The sequence below is a fragment of the Ammospiza caudacuta genome, chromosome 1 (assembly GCF_027887145.1).
Source record: "Ammospiza caudacuta isolate bAmmCau1 chromosome 1, bAmmCau1.pri, whole genome shotgun sequence".
Taxonomy (NCBI): Eukaryota; Metazoa; Chordata; class Aves; order Passeriformes; family Passerellidae; genus Ammospiza; species Ammospiza caudacuta.
This window is the reverse complement of record NC_080593.1, coordinates 135117806-135136390: the sequence shown is the minus strand read 5'-3', so window position 1 is coordinate 135136390 and position 18585 is coordinate 135117806. Positions and strand designations below refer to the sequence as shown.

General features: G+C 39.2%; 1 protein-coding gene across 1 annotated transcript; it reads left to right on the top strand.

Annotated features, from left to right (window-relative positions):
- The first annotated feature begins 2131 nt into the window (after positions 1-2131).
- OTUD6B (OTU deubiquitinase 6B) lies at positions 2132-13175 on the top strand. Its single transcript, XM_058805048.1, has 7 exons — positions 2132-2257; positions 4698-4852; positions 5929-6024; positions 7437-7749; positions 9205-9266; positions 9856-9962; positions 10465-13175. Exons 1-7 carry the CDS (start codon positions 2167-2169, stop codon positions 10547-10549), a joined length of 909 nt encoding a protein of 302 aa, XP_058661031.1. The 5' UTR covers positions 2132-2166; the 3' UTR covers positions 10550-13175.
- The last annotated feature ends 5410 nt before the right edge of the window (positions 13176-18585 follow it).

Here is an 18585-nt window from a genome sequence, read left to right as displayed (position 1 = left end):
TGAAGGAGTATTTAAGGGACCGGACGGTGCCGAGGCAGAAAGAGCGCCGGCATTCCTGCTTTGGAGCTGAACCCCGCGATCAGCAGGGCGGTGCCGATGCAGGCAGAGCTCCAGGGCTCCTGCTTTGAGGCTCCGCCAGTGTCACCGCCGGTTCGGCTTCCCTCTGCTGGCTTCTCATCCGTGCACTGCTGCTCCAAACACAACAATAATCCATGTGATCTGGGAATCCATTTTCCAGACACTGCCGCAGGAAAGTTAATTTGTGTAGATCAAAAAGTGCCTTGCGATGGCCATTGTTCTGCCGAACTACTACTACAGGTTACAGCCGGCCAATGCTCCTGGCACAGTGTCACTGCCTGCTCTTGGAATAACAGCAATGCCAGACGCGCTGTTAACCTGAGAGTGATTTAACCGAGGAGCACCTGGGGGCCTCTGGGGAAGGACCCTCCCAAAAAAGATCACTGGAGTTTTATTCCAGTCTGTGCACCCGCATTTCTCACAGCTCTTGGTGCAGCGGTGAGTTTCGGTCTGGGCTCTCCTCACTGTTCATCAGGTCCCTCGGAGCCTTGCGGTGCTGCCGCTCCCCAAAGCGCCCTTGCCCATTCACAGCTCGTTGTCTGAATCCCCAGCCACTTTCCCCAGCCAAGCCACACCGAGATTATCTGCAAGGGGGGTTTTTCAAACAGTATAAACCAGTATCCTATTTTTAAATATACAGTATATTCAAGAATATGTACTAAATGTATATATAGATACATATGTAGACACATATAGGCCATATACAAACTGATTCAGAGCACATTTATGTTAGTTAAACCAAATCCAACAAGGATTTGTCCCTATTTTGGATTAGCAGAATATTTACAAGGCTGCCCTAGTACTTTCCAGTGCTACACTGTTTTCCTAGCTAAAAGCCAACTTCCCCCCTTCCCTTTTCCTAGCAGATCTGTGACATCTTTTATTCTATCAAGATGTGAATAGCAGGTGGAAATAAAAGAATATTATACTTTCAGATATGGACATATGAATCTGAAAATCCTTTACATTTCAACCTAATTCTAAAAGGGATCTAAAAAATAAGTGGTTCTATATAGCAAGAGAGATTGATATATCATGTTATGATTCTGTTTTAGACTTGTGTCCTTTCTTTACACTTGACACTGTACTTCATAGAATCTCAGGACTGTCTTGCTTGGGAAAGATGTGTACGATGTCCAACTCTTAACACAGCCCTGCCAAGTCCAGCACCAAATCATATCTCTAAGAAACATATTTACTGTTTTTAAAATATCTCTAGGGAGGTATTCTTGTAGACATTCTGTTCATAAAAATGTAAAAGGAGTAATGTAACAGCAGTGACATTAAGAGTCAAGGACAGATGCAGTTCCGTTACCAGTTTTGGATCAGTTTGAGTAATTTTAAGCACCATTAAAATATTAACTTTTATAGGCTATATTTTGTCAATATCAACCGAATGTTCCAGTGTTGGTGCCTGCACTGGACAGAAAAGCATCTCACTACACAACAATATGTAGTTCTCAATTTGAGGCACTGATTTGACCCCAAACACGAAGTCTGGCTTTTTACTGTAACAAAAATGTTTCACTTTCTGAGGAGTAATTCACAATGATGAGGACACACAAGCACCGCAACTTGAAAATCGTGAGCCTTTCTAGTGTTTTTGAGCTTCATGAGAAAAACTAGCACACGCAGCACACTGTGTACTTTGCACAGAAACGAACAGGTTAAATAATTTGTTTTTCCTTAATGTGATAAACTACGTACAACCCCTAATTGATTCCCTTCGCACCTCCCTGTAAAACAGGATCTACCTCTAGGTTGAACTAAACCTATGGCTTTTTCCTAGCGCACGGGAGTCCTTTACGGGGACATCACGGCAGCAGCGAGTATGCCGCAGAGATCAGCGGACAGAAACGCTCACAGCCCCTGAGCAAACCAAGGGCCACCGTTCCCTTCCAGGAGCCGAACCTAGGACACCGAACCTAGCACCCCGAGCCCCGGCGCGGAGGGCGGGCCGCTCCAGCCCCTCACGCCGCGGCGGAGGCGGCGCCGGGCGGGGCGGCGCTGGCGGAAGCGCGGCGAGCTCCCGCCTCCCGCCGGGGTCGGGGGTCAGCCGCGCCCGCCGGCTGCGGGCGCCCATGGAGGATGGAGGGCTCTGAGGACGAGGAGCCGGGGCCCGAGGGGCCGCTGCAGCAGCTGCTGAAGCGGCAGCGCAAGGAGAAGCGGGAGCTCCAGGGTGAGGAGCGCTATGCCTGGCGCAGGACGGGCGGGGAGCAGGCTGGGGAGCGGCGGCGGGAACACGCGGGGCCGGCTGGGCTCGGCGTCCCCGCTCCGCCTTCCCTCGCGGGAAGCCCCGCTCGGCAGCGCGGGTAGCTCGGAGGGGTGGAGGGACGGCGGCGGCTGTGGAGAAGGAGGGAGCAGCCCTGGTAGTGCCCTCGCAGGGGGACGAGGACGGCGGGAGCAAATGGTGCGTGCGGCAGCGGTGCGGCAGCCGGGCTGCGCTGCCGGGAGCAGCGCTGGGCGGGCGGCCTGCGGAGCTCGCCTTGCCCTGGCCTCGGGAGCCGTGACTTGATGCTGGGCCATTGGCGTGATGTTCGCGGTTTGGTACTTTGATTTCAAGTTGAAAAAGGTGTGGTCGTTTAAGGCATTTTAGATTGAATAGCCTGCACAGAGGCTCTTCCTGCCCAGCCTGATATGTTTCTTCATTCCAAGTGCAGTTGACCTGAACTGAATTTTCATGTCCTGTCCATCCATCATGAATGGTCTTACGGTGCTTCAATATAAACTTGTAACACTTTGCGTCATTTGACCTACCCTATTACAATATATTCGTATAATTAAGGAGGTCTGATAGATGGATTCTGTTGAGTTTCATAGTTGTTATATCATTTTTGTTAAGCCTTTCTCGTTGCTAGTATATTGATACGGCCTTTTCCGTGTTTGGTTTTTTGGTATGTAATGAAATAGGCCCATCTGCAACCTCTTATCAGAGGGTTAAAGAGGAAAGGACTCAGGTTGCATACTGTCACTACATCTCTAGGAACTTACTGTTTTGAGAGGCCTGGTCCTCCCTCAGGTTTGATTGAAATTGAAGAGGCGTAGGAATCAGGCATTGTCAGAGGTGGCTGGGGCGCTTGGCACCTTCACTGGGAGTGGCTGAGGAGCAGAGGGATTTTACACCTAGAGACGGTGATAATGGCAGTTCTCCGCTACCAAATGGTGGGAGGGGTATCTGCAAGGCAGAGTCTCTTTCTTCCCAGTTGGGAGAGGCAGATGACTTACAGGTAGGTATGTTTGCCTGCTAGTAAAATACCTTCCTGGTATGTGCATTGATAAGTGTTTACCAGAGACCAAAGCTGTTTGTGAGAACTAACACAAGGTGTATCTCAACCTCTGAAAATCCAACACCTTCTCTGGTTGATGGTACTTGTCTCCACAATCCCCTCCTCCCTTTTCACCACCCATACTCTCTCCTGTCTATTTGTGTGTGCCTTTTATGTTCTGGATTCCTTTCTCCTCTATTATGTTAATTTTAATGAACAAAGCTGCTTTTCTGTCATACTCAGCTTATTCATCTGTGGGGCTGAATGCTTAACATAAATCTTTCAGTATAAGCCTCTTCCTCCCTCACTTTGAAAAGTTTCATTATCATTGCCATCATCTTCAGCTCAATTGGGTCAGTCAAGGATGAAGGACAAGAAAACGTACAGGTGATGAATAGCAAGCAGGGTGTTAAATAATTGCCGATGTAACTCTAAAACAGTGAATACAGAAGTGACAGAGGTAGGGGGAGTGTTCATTTAGGAACACATGAGAAGAGAAAACGATGGGGGAATGTGGTTCTAGTTTCTACTGTGTAATGGATGGAGCCAGACTCATCAAACTATAGAGGATGGACTAGAGACTCGGGCTGAAGGGCAACAAGAAAAATCTTCATGGGAAAATAAGGGAAAATATTTTCATAGCAAGAATCATTAAATTTTGGGAAAAAGTTTCCCGGAAGGGTTGCAGAATGCTCATCCCTGGAGACTGCACAGTCACCTGAATTAATTTCAGGTGCATCTGAATTGGAATAACCTGATGCAGCTTTGAATTTCAGTCCCACTTTGAGAAGGAGGTAGAACTAGGTATCCATTCAACACCATTTCTAACCAAAGTATTCTGTGATTTTATAAATGAAGCATTTGACTTACAGCCTAGAAATACTTAGGGGCTTTAATCAAGTTAATTTTTTTTTCAATATCCATTTTGCTTTTAGAAACTTTGTCTTAAGGATGGGTAAACTCAGTTTTTAATTTTAGTCTGCTGAGTAATTAAAAAATTACGCATTTTCCTGTGTGATTTGATATTTTGATGCCCACATAATCTTTCTCAAGGCAGCAGGCCAAAGTCTGCTGCATTGATGAAGTTCATATGTATTTTTATTAATAACCTGGCATGAGTTTTTCTCTTCTTCGGAGAAAGAAAGAAAAGAAAAGGCAGTTTATATCTTTTAAGAAAAAATATAGCCATTTGGAAAATGTGAAGATTAGAACCAGCATTCTCACAGCTAAACTATTGTACTAATTTGTTGATGCTTGTAAATTAGTTTTTCTGTATGAATTGCAGTCATTTTCTGCAATGATCATAGAGTGTATATTAAGAAATAATGTTTTATTACACTGCTTCTCTAACAGCAAAAATTCAAGGCATGAAAAATGCTGTTCCCAAGAATGATAAGAAGAGACGAAAACAGCTGGCAGATGAAGTTGCCAAACTAGAGGCAGAACTTGAACAGAAGCACAAGGAGGAATTGAAGCAGCTGAAGGAAGCTTCACCTGAACAGAATAAGGTAGGTGCCCTAACTTCACCTGAAGTTGTACAGGTACAATTTGTGTTAGGGCTTTTTTAACTTTTAAAAATTCTAATGAAATAATACTTCAAAGCAGTTATCCTATTCTTCACACTATTAGTAACTCTTTGCAACTTAGGAAAGCTTTAGCTGTTACAGTAAATGGGCAGTGCTAGAAGAGGCATGTAACAGTGAGGGATTTTTGTTGTTGAGCTCTTTTGAGAGAGTGGCTTGGTTGCTTAAAGAATCCCTGTAAAAGATATTTCCAAACAGGTTTAATATAAATTTGCAAAAGCATGACAAAGTTTGGTGGCAAGATTTACTCTGGTACTGAATCCATGGATGAGGCATACAAGGAAAATCATTATACAAATGCCAAGCTGTAACAGAAATTAAACGTAGAGTAAGGGGAAAGGTGCACCACCACAAGTAGTATTTTGTGTTGCTTTTAAGGCTACATGGGTAAGTCAGTTATGTTAGAGAATTATGTTTTTAAGGTACTGTTGTGTTGCCTCTCTGGTTATCTTATGTGGACTACTCAAGTATTGGAACCTTCAGCAGGTGTTTGATTCATCCACTGTGTTTTGTCTTTCAATTTTATCAGCAGTGTGACTGATCTTTTTGTATAGCTCATACATGCACTGAGTTAGGTTTGTCATTTTCTTGAGAAGTTTCAACTCTCTTTTTCAACTCCTGGTTATGCTTTGATAGAGAGGATGGATCCTTCTGCTTTAATTTTCGCAGAACTTGCTAATGGCTGTTTGGATACCTCATAGGCTAGTGTGGTGAGGAAAGCTTTTCCTGTCAGCCAGTAAGCAGTGTTCACCAGTGTGTTAGAGAACTTACAGCTTAAATTTGAGATGCACATAACTCTGTTGGGACTGCAGAAAAGTAACAAAATGCAAGACAGTAGTTTGGGATGTGAAATACTTTGATGGCTTCTATGCTATACATGGATCTTTGTGGTTAAACTTCATAAAAATACCCTGGAAGAAAACTTAAAATTGTTTCAGAAGATGCATATCTTTGTTATTGTTTATACTAATAAGAACATTTAACTTTTTTTTTCCTTTTAGACAGATTCCATAGCTGATGGGGTTGCAAATATAGAGCTTGAAGGAGTAGAGCAGCAGACTCAGCATCATCGAATATCAAAAGCACAGAAGAGGCGGGTATGACTTCATGTTAAACATTTGCAAATAACTGATTGATTATCTTCCCCTAAACTTAACTGTAATAGCCAAAGGTAAACGTTTTTACTGGGGACATTACCTGGGTAATTCTGTATTGATGCTGTACCTACTGGATGCCTTGAGAATCTGTTAAACTGCTGCCTAGAGATATGTAAGGATTTTGTAAATAATTGTACTTTTCTACCCTCAGCCATGAGCCGGGTATCAGAATAGGTCAGGAAATGGGAGCCATAAGAAAAAAAATTATGTAAAGCAAATTATTTTTAAAAGACTTTCACTAAAAGTATTATCAAAGAAGTAAAGTAATTGAATTAAAATACTGTGTGGAAATTATGCAAGTAGTCGTACTTTGCACATTTTACAAAAGAACATCAATACTGCAGAAATTCTGTAAAATATCAAGTTGTTAAGAAACACTGCCTAGTGTCCTATTCTGTTAGGCTTAGATCTGGTTAAACATCACATGTTGTGATGGATTAACATTCTTGTTGTATCTGCCTGAATATTGGGTCATGGCCAGGGGAACACTTCTGTATTGCATATTTCATCCCCTGTTAAATGATCACTATGAACATGTTAAAAGGATGTTTATAATTCATGGTACCATGTCTAGGCAAACCAGGAACTCTGGTCTAGTTTTCCCATATTCTTATTGCCTAAACCTGTCTGGTCCTGATTTGTGGTGAATTTTAAGCATGAAAATGGACAGATGATTCTTCGTACTGCTTCCTTGTTTATTTGCTTATTTATTTTGGTTCTTGTTCCCATGTTACATCGGTGTGAACTTAGGAAACATTCTAGGAAAGTAATTTTTTTTTTTGTATTATTACATCCCTGCTAATATTCTCTACATGCATTCTTATCCATCCTTAGGTTAGGAGCAGTCTTTTATGATGTAGAGTACCTGTCCTGAGGGAGTTTCAGTTTCATGGCATGAGCTCCATGCAGTCGTATACTTAACTGGTAGATCTCACATTTGTTATGAAAGAGCAATATTTTCTGATGTTTAATTAAGAGTTCTCATACTTGAGTGTTGAAATAGTTGATCCTGAAGAAAGCACTATGATTAATAGACTTTATGCAAGTGTTGTAAAGTGTTATTTTGCCTGTTGATTTAATTAAGATTTCTCTTGTCATATAATTTTGGGTATGGTTAACTGTGGGATAGGCAGTTGGGATATATTGGTCACTTAGCATTTGGTGAAGTTTGGGTTTAGGAGGTCTCCAAGATCAGTCTGAATCAGGTGGTACTGATTCAGACAAATATTTTATAGATAGGAATGTACTGAGAAAGCATTGGAAGAGCTAGAAGCAAGCACTAAGCCAAGAACCATATGGGCATATTCTAAATTTTAACCTTTGATGTAATTTTTGTGTGTTTTTAATCTAAGGAGAAAAAAGCTGCTTTGGAGAAAGAAAGAGAAGAGAGAATAGCTGAAGCTGAGATACAAAATTTAACTGGTGCTAGACATCTTGAAAGTCAGAAACTTGCCTGCCTATTGGCAGCAAGGCACTTAGAGATTAAACAAATCCCTTCAGATGGCCATTGCATGTACAGAGCTATTGAAGATCAGCTCAAGGATCACCAAAATTCCTGGACTGTCGCAACTCTGAGGAGCCAAACAGCAAAGTATATGCAAAGTCACTGTGATGACTTCTTGCCTTTTCTTACAAACCCTAATACTGGAGATATGTATAGCAGAGGTAAGATTTTAAAAACAATTATAACTGTTTCTGATAAATCTCAGTCTCAGTTACAGCTTAGTTGGGACTTTTATGGTTTTTGTAACTTTGTTACTTTATTGTGTTCCATGGAACACAGCATTATGATCAGCTATGAAACTTGGTACACCTGGATCTCTAATTAAACATATATTTTTAAATTATCTAGGAAATATTATTTCCCATTGGAAAAAAAACCAGAACAAAACAGAACTTGCTGGTTACTAGATGGTCTGAACTCATTCTGGGATGTGATTTTGTTATTATAAACAGCTTGTCTAGCAGGTTGGAATTATTTTCTTGTCACGTTTTATATTGGTATTTTCAATGTACACAGGAAAGCTGTTAAAAATGGGTGTGAAATTCATTCAAATCTATTTTATAATAGTTTGAATAGATGTGTTGTTTTTTTTTTTTTTTGCTGCAAAGTAGTTAGGGACCATCTTTTACAAATAGACTAAATTAAATATAAAGAGCTTTAGTGTGAAGTAACAGTGTAGGCTGAGTCAAAACAGAGTTTATGTACCTCTTATTTGAGCAATATATGATTTATTCATTATGCCTTGAACACCACAGAAATGACTGCATAAATTTCATTAACTTAATGCTACATTTGTTTAATAGGCATTGCTGTGGATTTCATGTGGTCACTGGGTGCTGTCTTTCCCATGTTGACAGAGATTAATGTCACAGGTTAAATGTGTCCCAGGAGAATACTGAATAAAATTCTGCACAGCAACAAGGAATTGTGCTTTTCTGTTATAAAGGAAATGAATGAAAAGTCATTCTGAGCAGTCTTCAGAAAATCTGAAGATTCTTCTTTCTTAAAATCTGTAAGGTTCAAAAGCTTGAGGGTTTGTAATTTACAAACTTTAAACTTGGTATCTGTAGAACATGATCTGAAAAGATGAGCTATTTACAGAGCAACTATTAAGAATAAATACTTCAGAGGTTGAAAACAAGGCAGCTAATCTGGGAATTTAAATAAACCCTAGCCAACTGTTTTCCTACATGCAGTTGCAATATTTTTAAAACATACCTGACACCTGGCTAATTTAAGAACTAGATATGCTACTCACTGTCACATTCTTTTCCAAAGTTTCTAAACATCCTCTGAAACTTAACATGAAGGAAACTGTATGCAATTTCATGTGTGTTGTTAGCTGTTGTTCTCTGAATAAAAAAATTAAAGTATTAGCTGTACTTCTTTTTTTACTCTTTTTTTATCCCTCTCTTCAGTCTGAAATTTCTTTTCAAAACAGAATGAGTCTGGGGTATTTTTTGACAACTGTTTTTCTCTGCTTTTCTTCAGTGAACATATGTATTTTCCTTTATAATGTGTTTGTACTTTTCTGCCTCTAGTTTGCACAATCAGTGTTTTTCCACAGTTGCTTGTTCTTAACCAAGACAAGTACTAAATGTTGTCTTTTCCTGCAGAGGAATTTGAGAAATACTGTGATGATATAGCAAATACAGCTGCATGGGGAGGTCAGCTGGAAGTAAGTATTGTGTTGATAATTTTTATTTGTGAAATTCTGAAGTGGGTGAATACACCTTAAAAAAGGGCTTCTTTAGAAAGAATACCTGAAGGCATAAGGAAACATAGTCATAAATAGCTTATCAAGAACTTTTTCTTGTGGTTATAGGTTGTTTTCCCACCATCTTTCTGATGGTGCACCACTGTTCTGATGTATTTGGCAACGTGCAAGTTAGTGAATTAATTTGGTATAAATATCATTAGAAAGACTGACACAATGAGTGGCGTGTATTGTTAGGTTGCTGTCATGTAAACGAGAACTCGAGCTTCAAAAAATACATATTTATTTTAGTTTGTCTTATTTTTTATGAGAGAAAATTTAGCAAATTAATGAAACTAGCCCAGTGTATTCTCTAAACAATGATTGAGGCAATCTGTTTCCAGTTAAAGTTTTAAAAGTTAAAATAATTTTGCTTATTTTAATAAAGCATAATTTCTGAAAATATTTCTAATGTTATGCTTGAACTGCCTGCTAAAATGAAATGCCTAGTCTTCCTGTCTCCTACCTACATTTTCTTTAATCCTATTACTAAATTGTTTTTGCCTTAAAGCTAAGGGCTTTGTCACACATTTTACAAACACCTATTGAAGTAGTGCAGATGGATTCTCCTCCCATTGTTGTTGGTGAAGAGTATTCAGGCAAACCAATAACACTTGTGTAAGTATGCAATTTTATCACTTAAATTTAGTGCACTTATTTCTGTAACAGGGCTCAGCTTTGATTCTCATCTGCTCTTTTGTTTTCTGTTACACATCTGATGTTGAAACACTGCTTGAGTAATGGTTGTGCAGATCAGAAATTGTTTGTGATTGACACACTTACTTTGGAGAAATTGTAATTAGACAGTGTCTGATGTGTATCAGTCACTGATTTAGAGAATGCTGCAAGGTCATTTTACCTGGTAAATACTTACAAAATAATAATGACATTGATACAAGATGGAGAAAACTTTTTTCCTTCTTCAGGGTATTTGTCAAACTGTGCCTAGAAGTCACCAGAATTAAAACTTGTCTTTATTAACACTCTTCTGTGTAATGATCCTATATATTTTTGTTGCTAAAACTTGGCTTTATTTCCTTTGTCTTCCAGTGCTGTTACTGTTTGGCATGATGTATACTTTTTGTTGAACTGAACACTATTTCTGTAACTTTTTTTTTAGGTATATGAGGCATGCCTATGGATTAGGAGAACATTACAATTCTGTGAAAGTTCTAACAGACACTGCTACAGAGAACAGCAGCTAGCATACAGAAGTTGTACATTCACATGGATAACAGTTGCATCGTGATGTGTTGGGCTCCAGGAAATTCCCAGTAAGACTGGAAAGTAAATGGCATGGATTAGAAATTAAAAAAAAACCAAACATACAAAATACAAGACCCTGCAAGGTTTGACTATAAATCAGACATGGCTCCTGATTTGTGACAAAACCAAACCAAAACCACACAACAATATTTTGAACTTATTGGTATTAATTATGTTTAGAAGATCTTCTGTAAAATGGTGGCTGTGTAGATCAGGTTTTTTTCAATAGAGCTTCCTCCCAATACTGCAGAGAAAATATCAAGTGGTAAAAATTCGTTTTGGTTGATCTGCATTTCTGCTGAAAATTTTAGGTTATCTGAAGGTCCCTGTTCCATTATTTCTGTCAGATTTTCATGCTAATGGAAGAGTTCAGGCATTTGAAAGAACTGATTGTATTTTGCTTATGGAATATTATCTGTAGTGTTTCTGCAGTCCTATTAGGATCTAATTTCAACAATGTAGTATTGATTCCCTTCTTTATTTGGGCAGAGAAGATGAGGAGGTAAATCCAGCAGCAGAATATCTTGGCTTGGCTGAAGGAATTGCACGGTCTTTTTAAAGGCTTCCATGTAAGATGTTTACCAAGGGTCTGTGTAGGGGTTTTTTTGAGTTGGCAGTAGGAATCCAACTCTTGTGCATTGTTATTTATGACAGTACATGACTGCACTGTCAGTGCAAGTTAACTGCACTGTTCATTCTCCACAGTCTTTCAGCTGTGCATTTCGGTGAATCCGAAATCTTACAGAGCTCCTCAGTGTCCTCACTTGAGGTACTGAAACTCATCTGAACTTACAGTTTCTGAATCTGCTGATCTAAGCACTTTGTCATCTAAAGTGTGATGTTTTATAGTGCTTAAAACAGCTGGTTGCACACAAGCTGTAGAAATAATCACCTAGGGTTTTATCAGTAACCAAAGGTGATCTGGAAAAGAGTTAAGTTTATTTTAATTGCTTCTTATGATGCACAGAGACTTGAAAGGTTTTAATATGGCTTGACTTTTTACATTAGAAATGTAGATTGTTGTCTGTAAATGTGACTTCAAAATGAGGAGCATACTGAAACCAAAATTTTAATGCAAATGTTTTTTAACAAGTGATTTTGTTAATTTTTAAAAAGCCTTAGTCAATAAAAGTATTGTATTTTACTGCTGCTGAGTTGGTTTGGAGAAAAGTGGTTCATGAAAAGATTAAACACCTTTGCCCTGGTTTGAGGATTATGACCTAACAGTGTGTATCTTGTAGTTCTTCAGTAAAGCTAGCCCGCAGATTTACATTCCTGGAACTTAGAAAAGTCTGCTCTTACTTAAGAGGGAGATAAGTGATCACTTTATGGGTCAGATTATGTCTGGATTAAAGCACTTTGAGAGAGAGGGAGTAAAAAAATACCAGATAATTACAGCAAGAGTTTTTGGACAGCAGTTCTTTAGGCTGGTGCCTGCCAGGAAAACAAAGTATTAACCAGATCAGGAGTTTTTACATTCTTATTTATCTGTTATAGTGTAATAAATATAGCTGGTTTATGTACCAAACCAGCTGGCTTACTTAAAATTTAGTTTACTACCTTGATTGTATAAAATGATGGTTTTAATTTCAAAGAAAAAATAGGATACAACAGCATGGAAAAAATGTTTCTATTCATAATGCCATTAAAAATTTCACTAAAAATAATGAAAAGTACTCTTCTCTGCATTGCTTAGAATTGATGTGATATACATGCTGCATTTTATAGATACACAGTTTTTTTGTTTATTTGGGTTTCAGTTTTGTTTGATTAATTCAGAGAGAAAAGATGCCAGAATTGGGGAACACCTGTACCAAGAGTTTGTCATGTTGAAGATGTTTACAGTTTGTATAAAGTTAAATAATTTAATATAGTGAGTGAAAGATCCTTGCTTATGCTGTATGGGACTTGCCAAAAAGTAATAAATTGGTTTATTTGTGGCAAATCTTGTTGGGGTCAGTTTTATTTTATACTCAAATGTTCACTTATTTCCTAATATAAGCTTACCTGTTTAAATTTTAGGATCCTATTGTAATATGAATTCTAAAACGACTGATTGTATTCAGGCAGACAGTGCTTCACTCCATATGAAATTAAGTTTTTTCTGAACTGAATTTATCCTTTGCATTTAGCAGTTAAACTTGTGCTCTTCTGAAAAACTGTATTTGAAAATCCTGTTGAACTTCAGGGGTCTTCTCACAATTTAGCTTCTAACTTTTGTCAGATGACATTTTTCTCTGCAGAATAACACTATTTACTTTGAGTGTGTTTCAGTAGCTTTCTTGCTTTTGTCTGTAATTCAGTTTCTTCAACTGCTATTTCTTTTAAGGAAAAGGGTATTTTTTGGGGTATTTTTTTGCAAGATTAATTAAGATTAGTTGCCAGCAGGAGTACTCACATGAACAGGGGGGAAGCTGTCTAGTGGTCTGGAGTAAATTGTGTACAATATTCTGAAAGGGAGGAACATATTTGTTGTTGAAAACAGTGGTTAGATGTGGCTCTTAGTGCTTGTCCTTGTCCCCTTCACTAACTCTGCACCAGTCTCTGCTCTCCTGTCCAGTTGTGTGGGCTGCAGGCAGCCCCAGAAAGGGGTTGGAGGTGGATGGCAGCCAGAAGGAGTGCAGACCTGTCATAATTTATTTAAGCAGCAAATTAATTAATCTAATAATTTATTATTTAGCTAGTAAATTAGTTCAAGGATTTTTTTTTTTAAAGAAAGAAATTATATAAAATGCAATGAGGCAGTGATGTCCCTTGTGCACTTTTGTATAGTTCTCATAACTTCTTGTGTTTATGTATATTAAAATATTGCACAAAGCTAAAATGGAGCTTTTTTTATTTTGAGGGTAGCAGTGCAGTGGGAGAGTCTGCCCAGAGAGGTTGTGGAGTCTCCCTCTCTGGAGACATTCAAAACCCACCTGGTTTCTGTGTGACCTGCTCTGGGTGACCCTGCCTTGGTGGGGTGGTTGGACTGGATGATCTCCAGGAATCCCTTCCAACCCTCGTGATTCTGTAAGACACAGCGAAGAGGGAATTTGTTCCACAACCACTTGCTTTGAGGCAGAATTGTCAGTAGGAACACTTTTTGCCTCTTCTCCGTGCTCTGTTCTTTGTATCAGGCAATTGAACAGGGGCTGTGATGGGCTCCAGGAAAAAAAAAAAAAACCAAAAAAACCAGTGCAGAAATGTTGGGTGTATGCAGAACACATGCCCTCTGCTCCTGTGACTCAAGGAGTAAGATGTGCTGGCAGCAGTGTGACTGGGGACATCTGCAGCTTGTGGGATGGTGGCTGCCCCTCGGCTGGGTTATGCTCGAGTGTAGCGTGAATTACAAGGGTGGGAATTCCTGGAGCTAAATGCACGGGTGGCAGTAGAGTCGGTGGGGTCGGGAGGGGCCCTTGGTGGCAGTTTGGGCTGTGGGTTTTGCCCAGTTCCTGCCCCAGCAGCACTGCTTGCCTGGCAGCTTGCAGACAGCGGCAGGGCGAGCACAGGCAGCGTCCCTTTCCCTGTGTGGCGGCAGTGCACTCACGGAGCTGTGCTCAGGGCACTCCTGCTCTGGCCCTGCAGAGCTGTGCTGCATTAGTGCCATCTGCAGGGCTGCAGCCACATTCCTGCCGCAGGAGCCAGTGATCAGTGGCCCGGAGATGGCATGAAAGCTTCGGTGAGAGTGGGCATCAGAATGTCCCTTCTGCATCATCAGGGTGCTTTGGGCTGTCATCTGTCACAGGCAATGGAATCATTGCAAGTACAGCTTTCTATTTTTAGCCCTTGAAACACAGCCTGCCTCCCTCTGTCTGCCAGTGGATCTCCTGGGATGTATTTATGAATGATGTATTTATTTATGCCTGTGTTTATTACTTAATCTATAAGAAGTTAAACAGACTTAAAAATAGGATCTGAAACACAGAAGGCATTTTCTCTACTTTCCTTGGCTTCAGTGAGAATGCTAATCCACCAATTCCTTTGTTTTGAGCAACTAATAAAAGCAACAGATGGTTGCTTTTATTGATTGATCACTAGAGGCATATGATAGATGTGCTTTTGAATACAACTAAAATCCAATTGCCTCTGTATGTTAGAAACAGTTATATCATAAAAGGAATGATTCATGCACAAAAATATTTGGTAAAATTCAGAATAAACTGATGTAGTCTGTGTTGAAGATTAAATAAACACGTCAAGGTGTTAATTGAAAAGCTTTTTTCTATTTGCAAGTTAGAAAATTTGGAGTGTATAAACTTATATCATAAGCAGATTAAAAAATATTCCCAGGAGCTGTATTTTCTGCAAAGGCTCCCCGAACTTTATCAGTTCTGCAAATGTTTTGTCATGATGTATGAAGGAGTTAGATACATTAAGAAAATCTGATGTGCTGTGTTTGTCCAGAAATGAAAACCTTCCAGATGTGAGTAATGCTGTTTTATTTTTTATTGCCATTTTTCCCTTTTCTTTTGAAGGATAGTATTATGAAAACATTTGAGCATGATCTCTTATTTGAAATTATTATGTAAATAATGCAAATGCACATGGGCAATTGCATTCTGGAAGGTATATGAATATTCTTATGAGAAAGCTAAGGATGTGGAGATTTTAAACAATTCTTTAACACACACACACACACACATATATATATACACACACACATGTCCTCTAAAATCACAATATGAATAAAACTTCAATAGTATAAATATGCGATAGTTTGTCATTAATTCCTAATAAGGCTCCATTGAGTGGGGAGTGAGTGACATCTAATGAGGAACCATTTTTCTTTTATCTGTTTGCAGAATATTGGAACACAAAACAAAAAGAAACAAAACAGGGAAAGTAGTTGTGAGCTGGGGATGCCTGCATGAGATGCACAGAATTATTCATTGTTGAGGAATATTCCAGTGCTGGTGGCTGGGTGTGCTGCTGGTGTGCCCTGGCTGGGGGGAGCAGCTGGAGCCCCAGGCACGCAGCTGTGAGTGTCCTTTTGCACTTCAGTGCTTTTCAGCAGTTACACCACATTAATAGGAGTTTGGTGAGCTCCTCGTGAGAGCGTTCTGTAGGTTCACTGGCAGCTGCATTGCATCTCCTTCACTGGCTGGTGGAACTGCAGATTGCATCAATGGATTTTAAAAACTTTATTTTGATCTCTGGTATATTTGTTGGTGTTAGACATACTGTGCTTAATGTCGCTGATTCCACTGTAGTGCTTGCTGTCTGATCTGCTGCTTGTGTGTGTTATCCATCTGCTTCTGAACATTTTATCACACCTTTTGCAAACAACTGAAGAATTAGAGGCAACTTGGAGATTTTGGAGAAAAAATACAGGGGGCAAGGGGCTGGAGAGTGTAATGCCAGAATGCTTTAAATCCAAGTTGAAAAACTGCTGTTCAGTAAAAAACAATGAAGATACTGTTAAGGAAAATTATTCTCCTGATCTTCCAAACCTTTACATTTTAGATTGTACATTTTAGTTGTGACAATCAAGCAAAAATTTTGTTTTAAATAGAGAAGAAGGTGGATGTCACACCTCTGATAGAATCTGCAAAACTTGAGTACATGCTGTCAATTATTTCTAAAAGAACTTTAGCTTTCCTTGTCTTAACAAGTAATATTCCCCCTCTTGTGGAAGGACACATTACAAAAACTATGATAAGGGTCTTTTTCTAGTTAGACCATTTGGGAATTCTGTTATTTTTCATGAATCATTTTTGATGCTGTCATAATTATCCACATAATTGCTATGTCCTACTTGTGCCTGGCTGAGAGCCTTCTGTCTACTTATTCTTGCCATGGACATCACTGGAAATAAAAAGAAATGTGAAATAGCTTGTGTGGATACAGACTCTCAGAAAGGACAGGCTGGGATGCTGAGGGAGGAGAGGGATTGCTTGGTGCTCCTCTGTGGGACTGGCGGTGGGGTCTGTTCATAGCTCATGGGTCAGGAGCAGAGAGGGGTGGCCTAAGTAGGCTTTTAGTGGGTCCCTGTTACACACCAACAGACATATTTCATATTTTTATTAAATTTGCTAGTAGTGTGGGCATTTTGCACAGTTTGAGCTCCCTGCGCAACTCCAATTCCTTAATGTAAAAATAGGCAAAGCAGACAAAATTTGACAATTTTTGCTTCATAAATACAATTGAATATGAACTCTCAGTAAATCCTGTGTCTGAAATTCTGTATTTTTCTGCAAGACTTCCTTATGCGTTTGGAGAAGAGCACACAAGACAGGTTATTTGTACATCAGAAAGCAAGTCTCAGTAGAGGTTTTCTGCTAGTCTCACTTCATGCGATGTAAGGTACACATCACAATGATGCATGTACCATCAAAGTTTGTCTGATGCACAAACTAAGCTATTATTACTTTCACAGAGTGGCCTTTCCAAAACTCATTAAAAATGTTAAATGAGTATTCAAATAGTCTTTATAAATTTCAAATGCAACTGCAACAGTTTGCAGTCAGAAAACATAAAAATACAATTTTACTTAGCCCCATCCCTGTGTTCAAGACCAGGTGGGATGGAGCTCTGAGCAACCTGGTCTGGTGCAACATGTTGGAACAAAGTAAACTTTAAGGTCCCTTCCAACCCAAACCATTCTATGATTCCATGATCATTTCAAGGACTGAAATCTAATACGCATTTTAATAATGGGTAAAAAAAATCTAATCCTGTACTGCACACTGTAAAACTAGATGAGAACTACTGACTATTATATTAGAATCTAAGTAAACAGGCCAAGAAGAGAATCAACTGCTAAAGGTATAAAGCTTAATTTTTGTTTATTAAAGCACTGTACATGTTAACTATATATTGTCCAGTGTAAACTCTCAGTAAATTTTAATTGAAGAGCCTTAAAAATGATGAAAGTAACTTCACTTCTAAATTTTGCACATGGTATATCTCACAAGCATTTCTTTTTGAAGTATTAAAGTGAGGGAATAGATAATCCATAACTATACCAAGTAACTCAAATTGTATTTTAAATTTTAGAGCTAAGATTCTGCATGTTATTCATGTGCACATGGACATAAAACATATGTTCTCCATGTTTGGTACTTCAGTTCATTTTCTAAAGTAATGACATAGTTAAATTTCTGATGTCAGGGCTGAATGTATCACTGGCACACATTGCACATGACATTCTGTTCATTCAGTTAATGGCTTCAAGGATAGTTTAACCAAGTATTACTGGCACACAATGCACATGACTTTCTTTTGTTCACTTAATGGCTTCAAGGATGGTTTAGCCAAGTATTTGAAGAACTATACACTAAGATTAAAGATATGTATTTAATAACTTTTTATCTCTTAAATGTAGCCACTTGTTTTTATAATAGCATAAATCAAAAAGCAAGGCAGTGGATGTGGCATGGGAATATGGGTCTCAAAGCTGGGAAAAAATAGTTGAAGTTATTAGTAGACTCAATAACACATTTTAAAACTGATTTCCAACAGTTTACGAAATACCAAAATTTCCAACAGTTTACGAAATACCAAAATTTGATAACATTTTTCTAAATGCAGTGTAAAACAAATGAGTAAACATGAAGCATGATTTTCAAAGAATATCTTAGTTTTAAAGGGATCTCTGGTGGTCCTCCAGACTGACATCCAGCTCACAGCAGCACTAGTTTCAGATAGAGCAAATTATTCTTTCATTTTATGAGCATCATCTTGTATGTGGAAAAGGGGGAGGGAAGGCAACTGAGAACTCCGTAGACACAGTCAGAGGAGAAATGCATGTTCTGTGTGTTTGCTTCAGGCTGCAGGTCCCTTGTTTCTGTGTCCATGCCAGTCAGAGGGACCACCTCAGAAATTTTTTATCTGAAGGTTTCCCCAGTTTGAGCTGAGTTTTCCAGTTTCTTCAGGCTCAATCTCCTAGGTCATAGTGAGGGAGATGTTTGCTTGGGGTTTTCTGATCACTTGGATTGATAGAGCCAGCTGACAGACTAGAAGAGCTTTGAGGGTATTTCTGCCCATTCAGCCT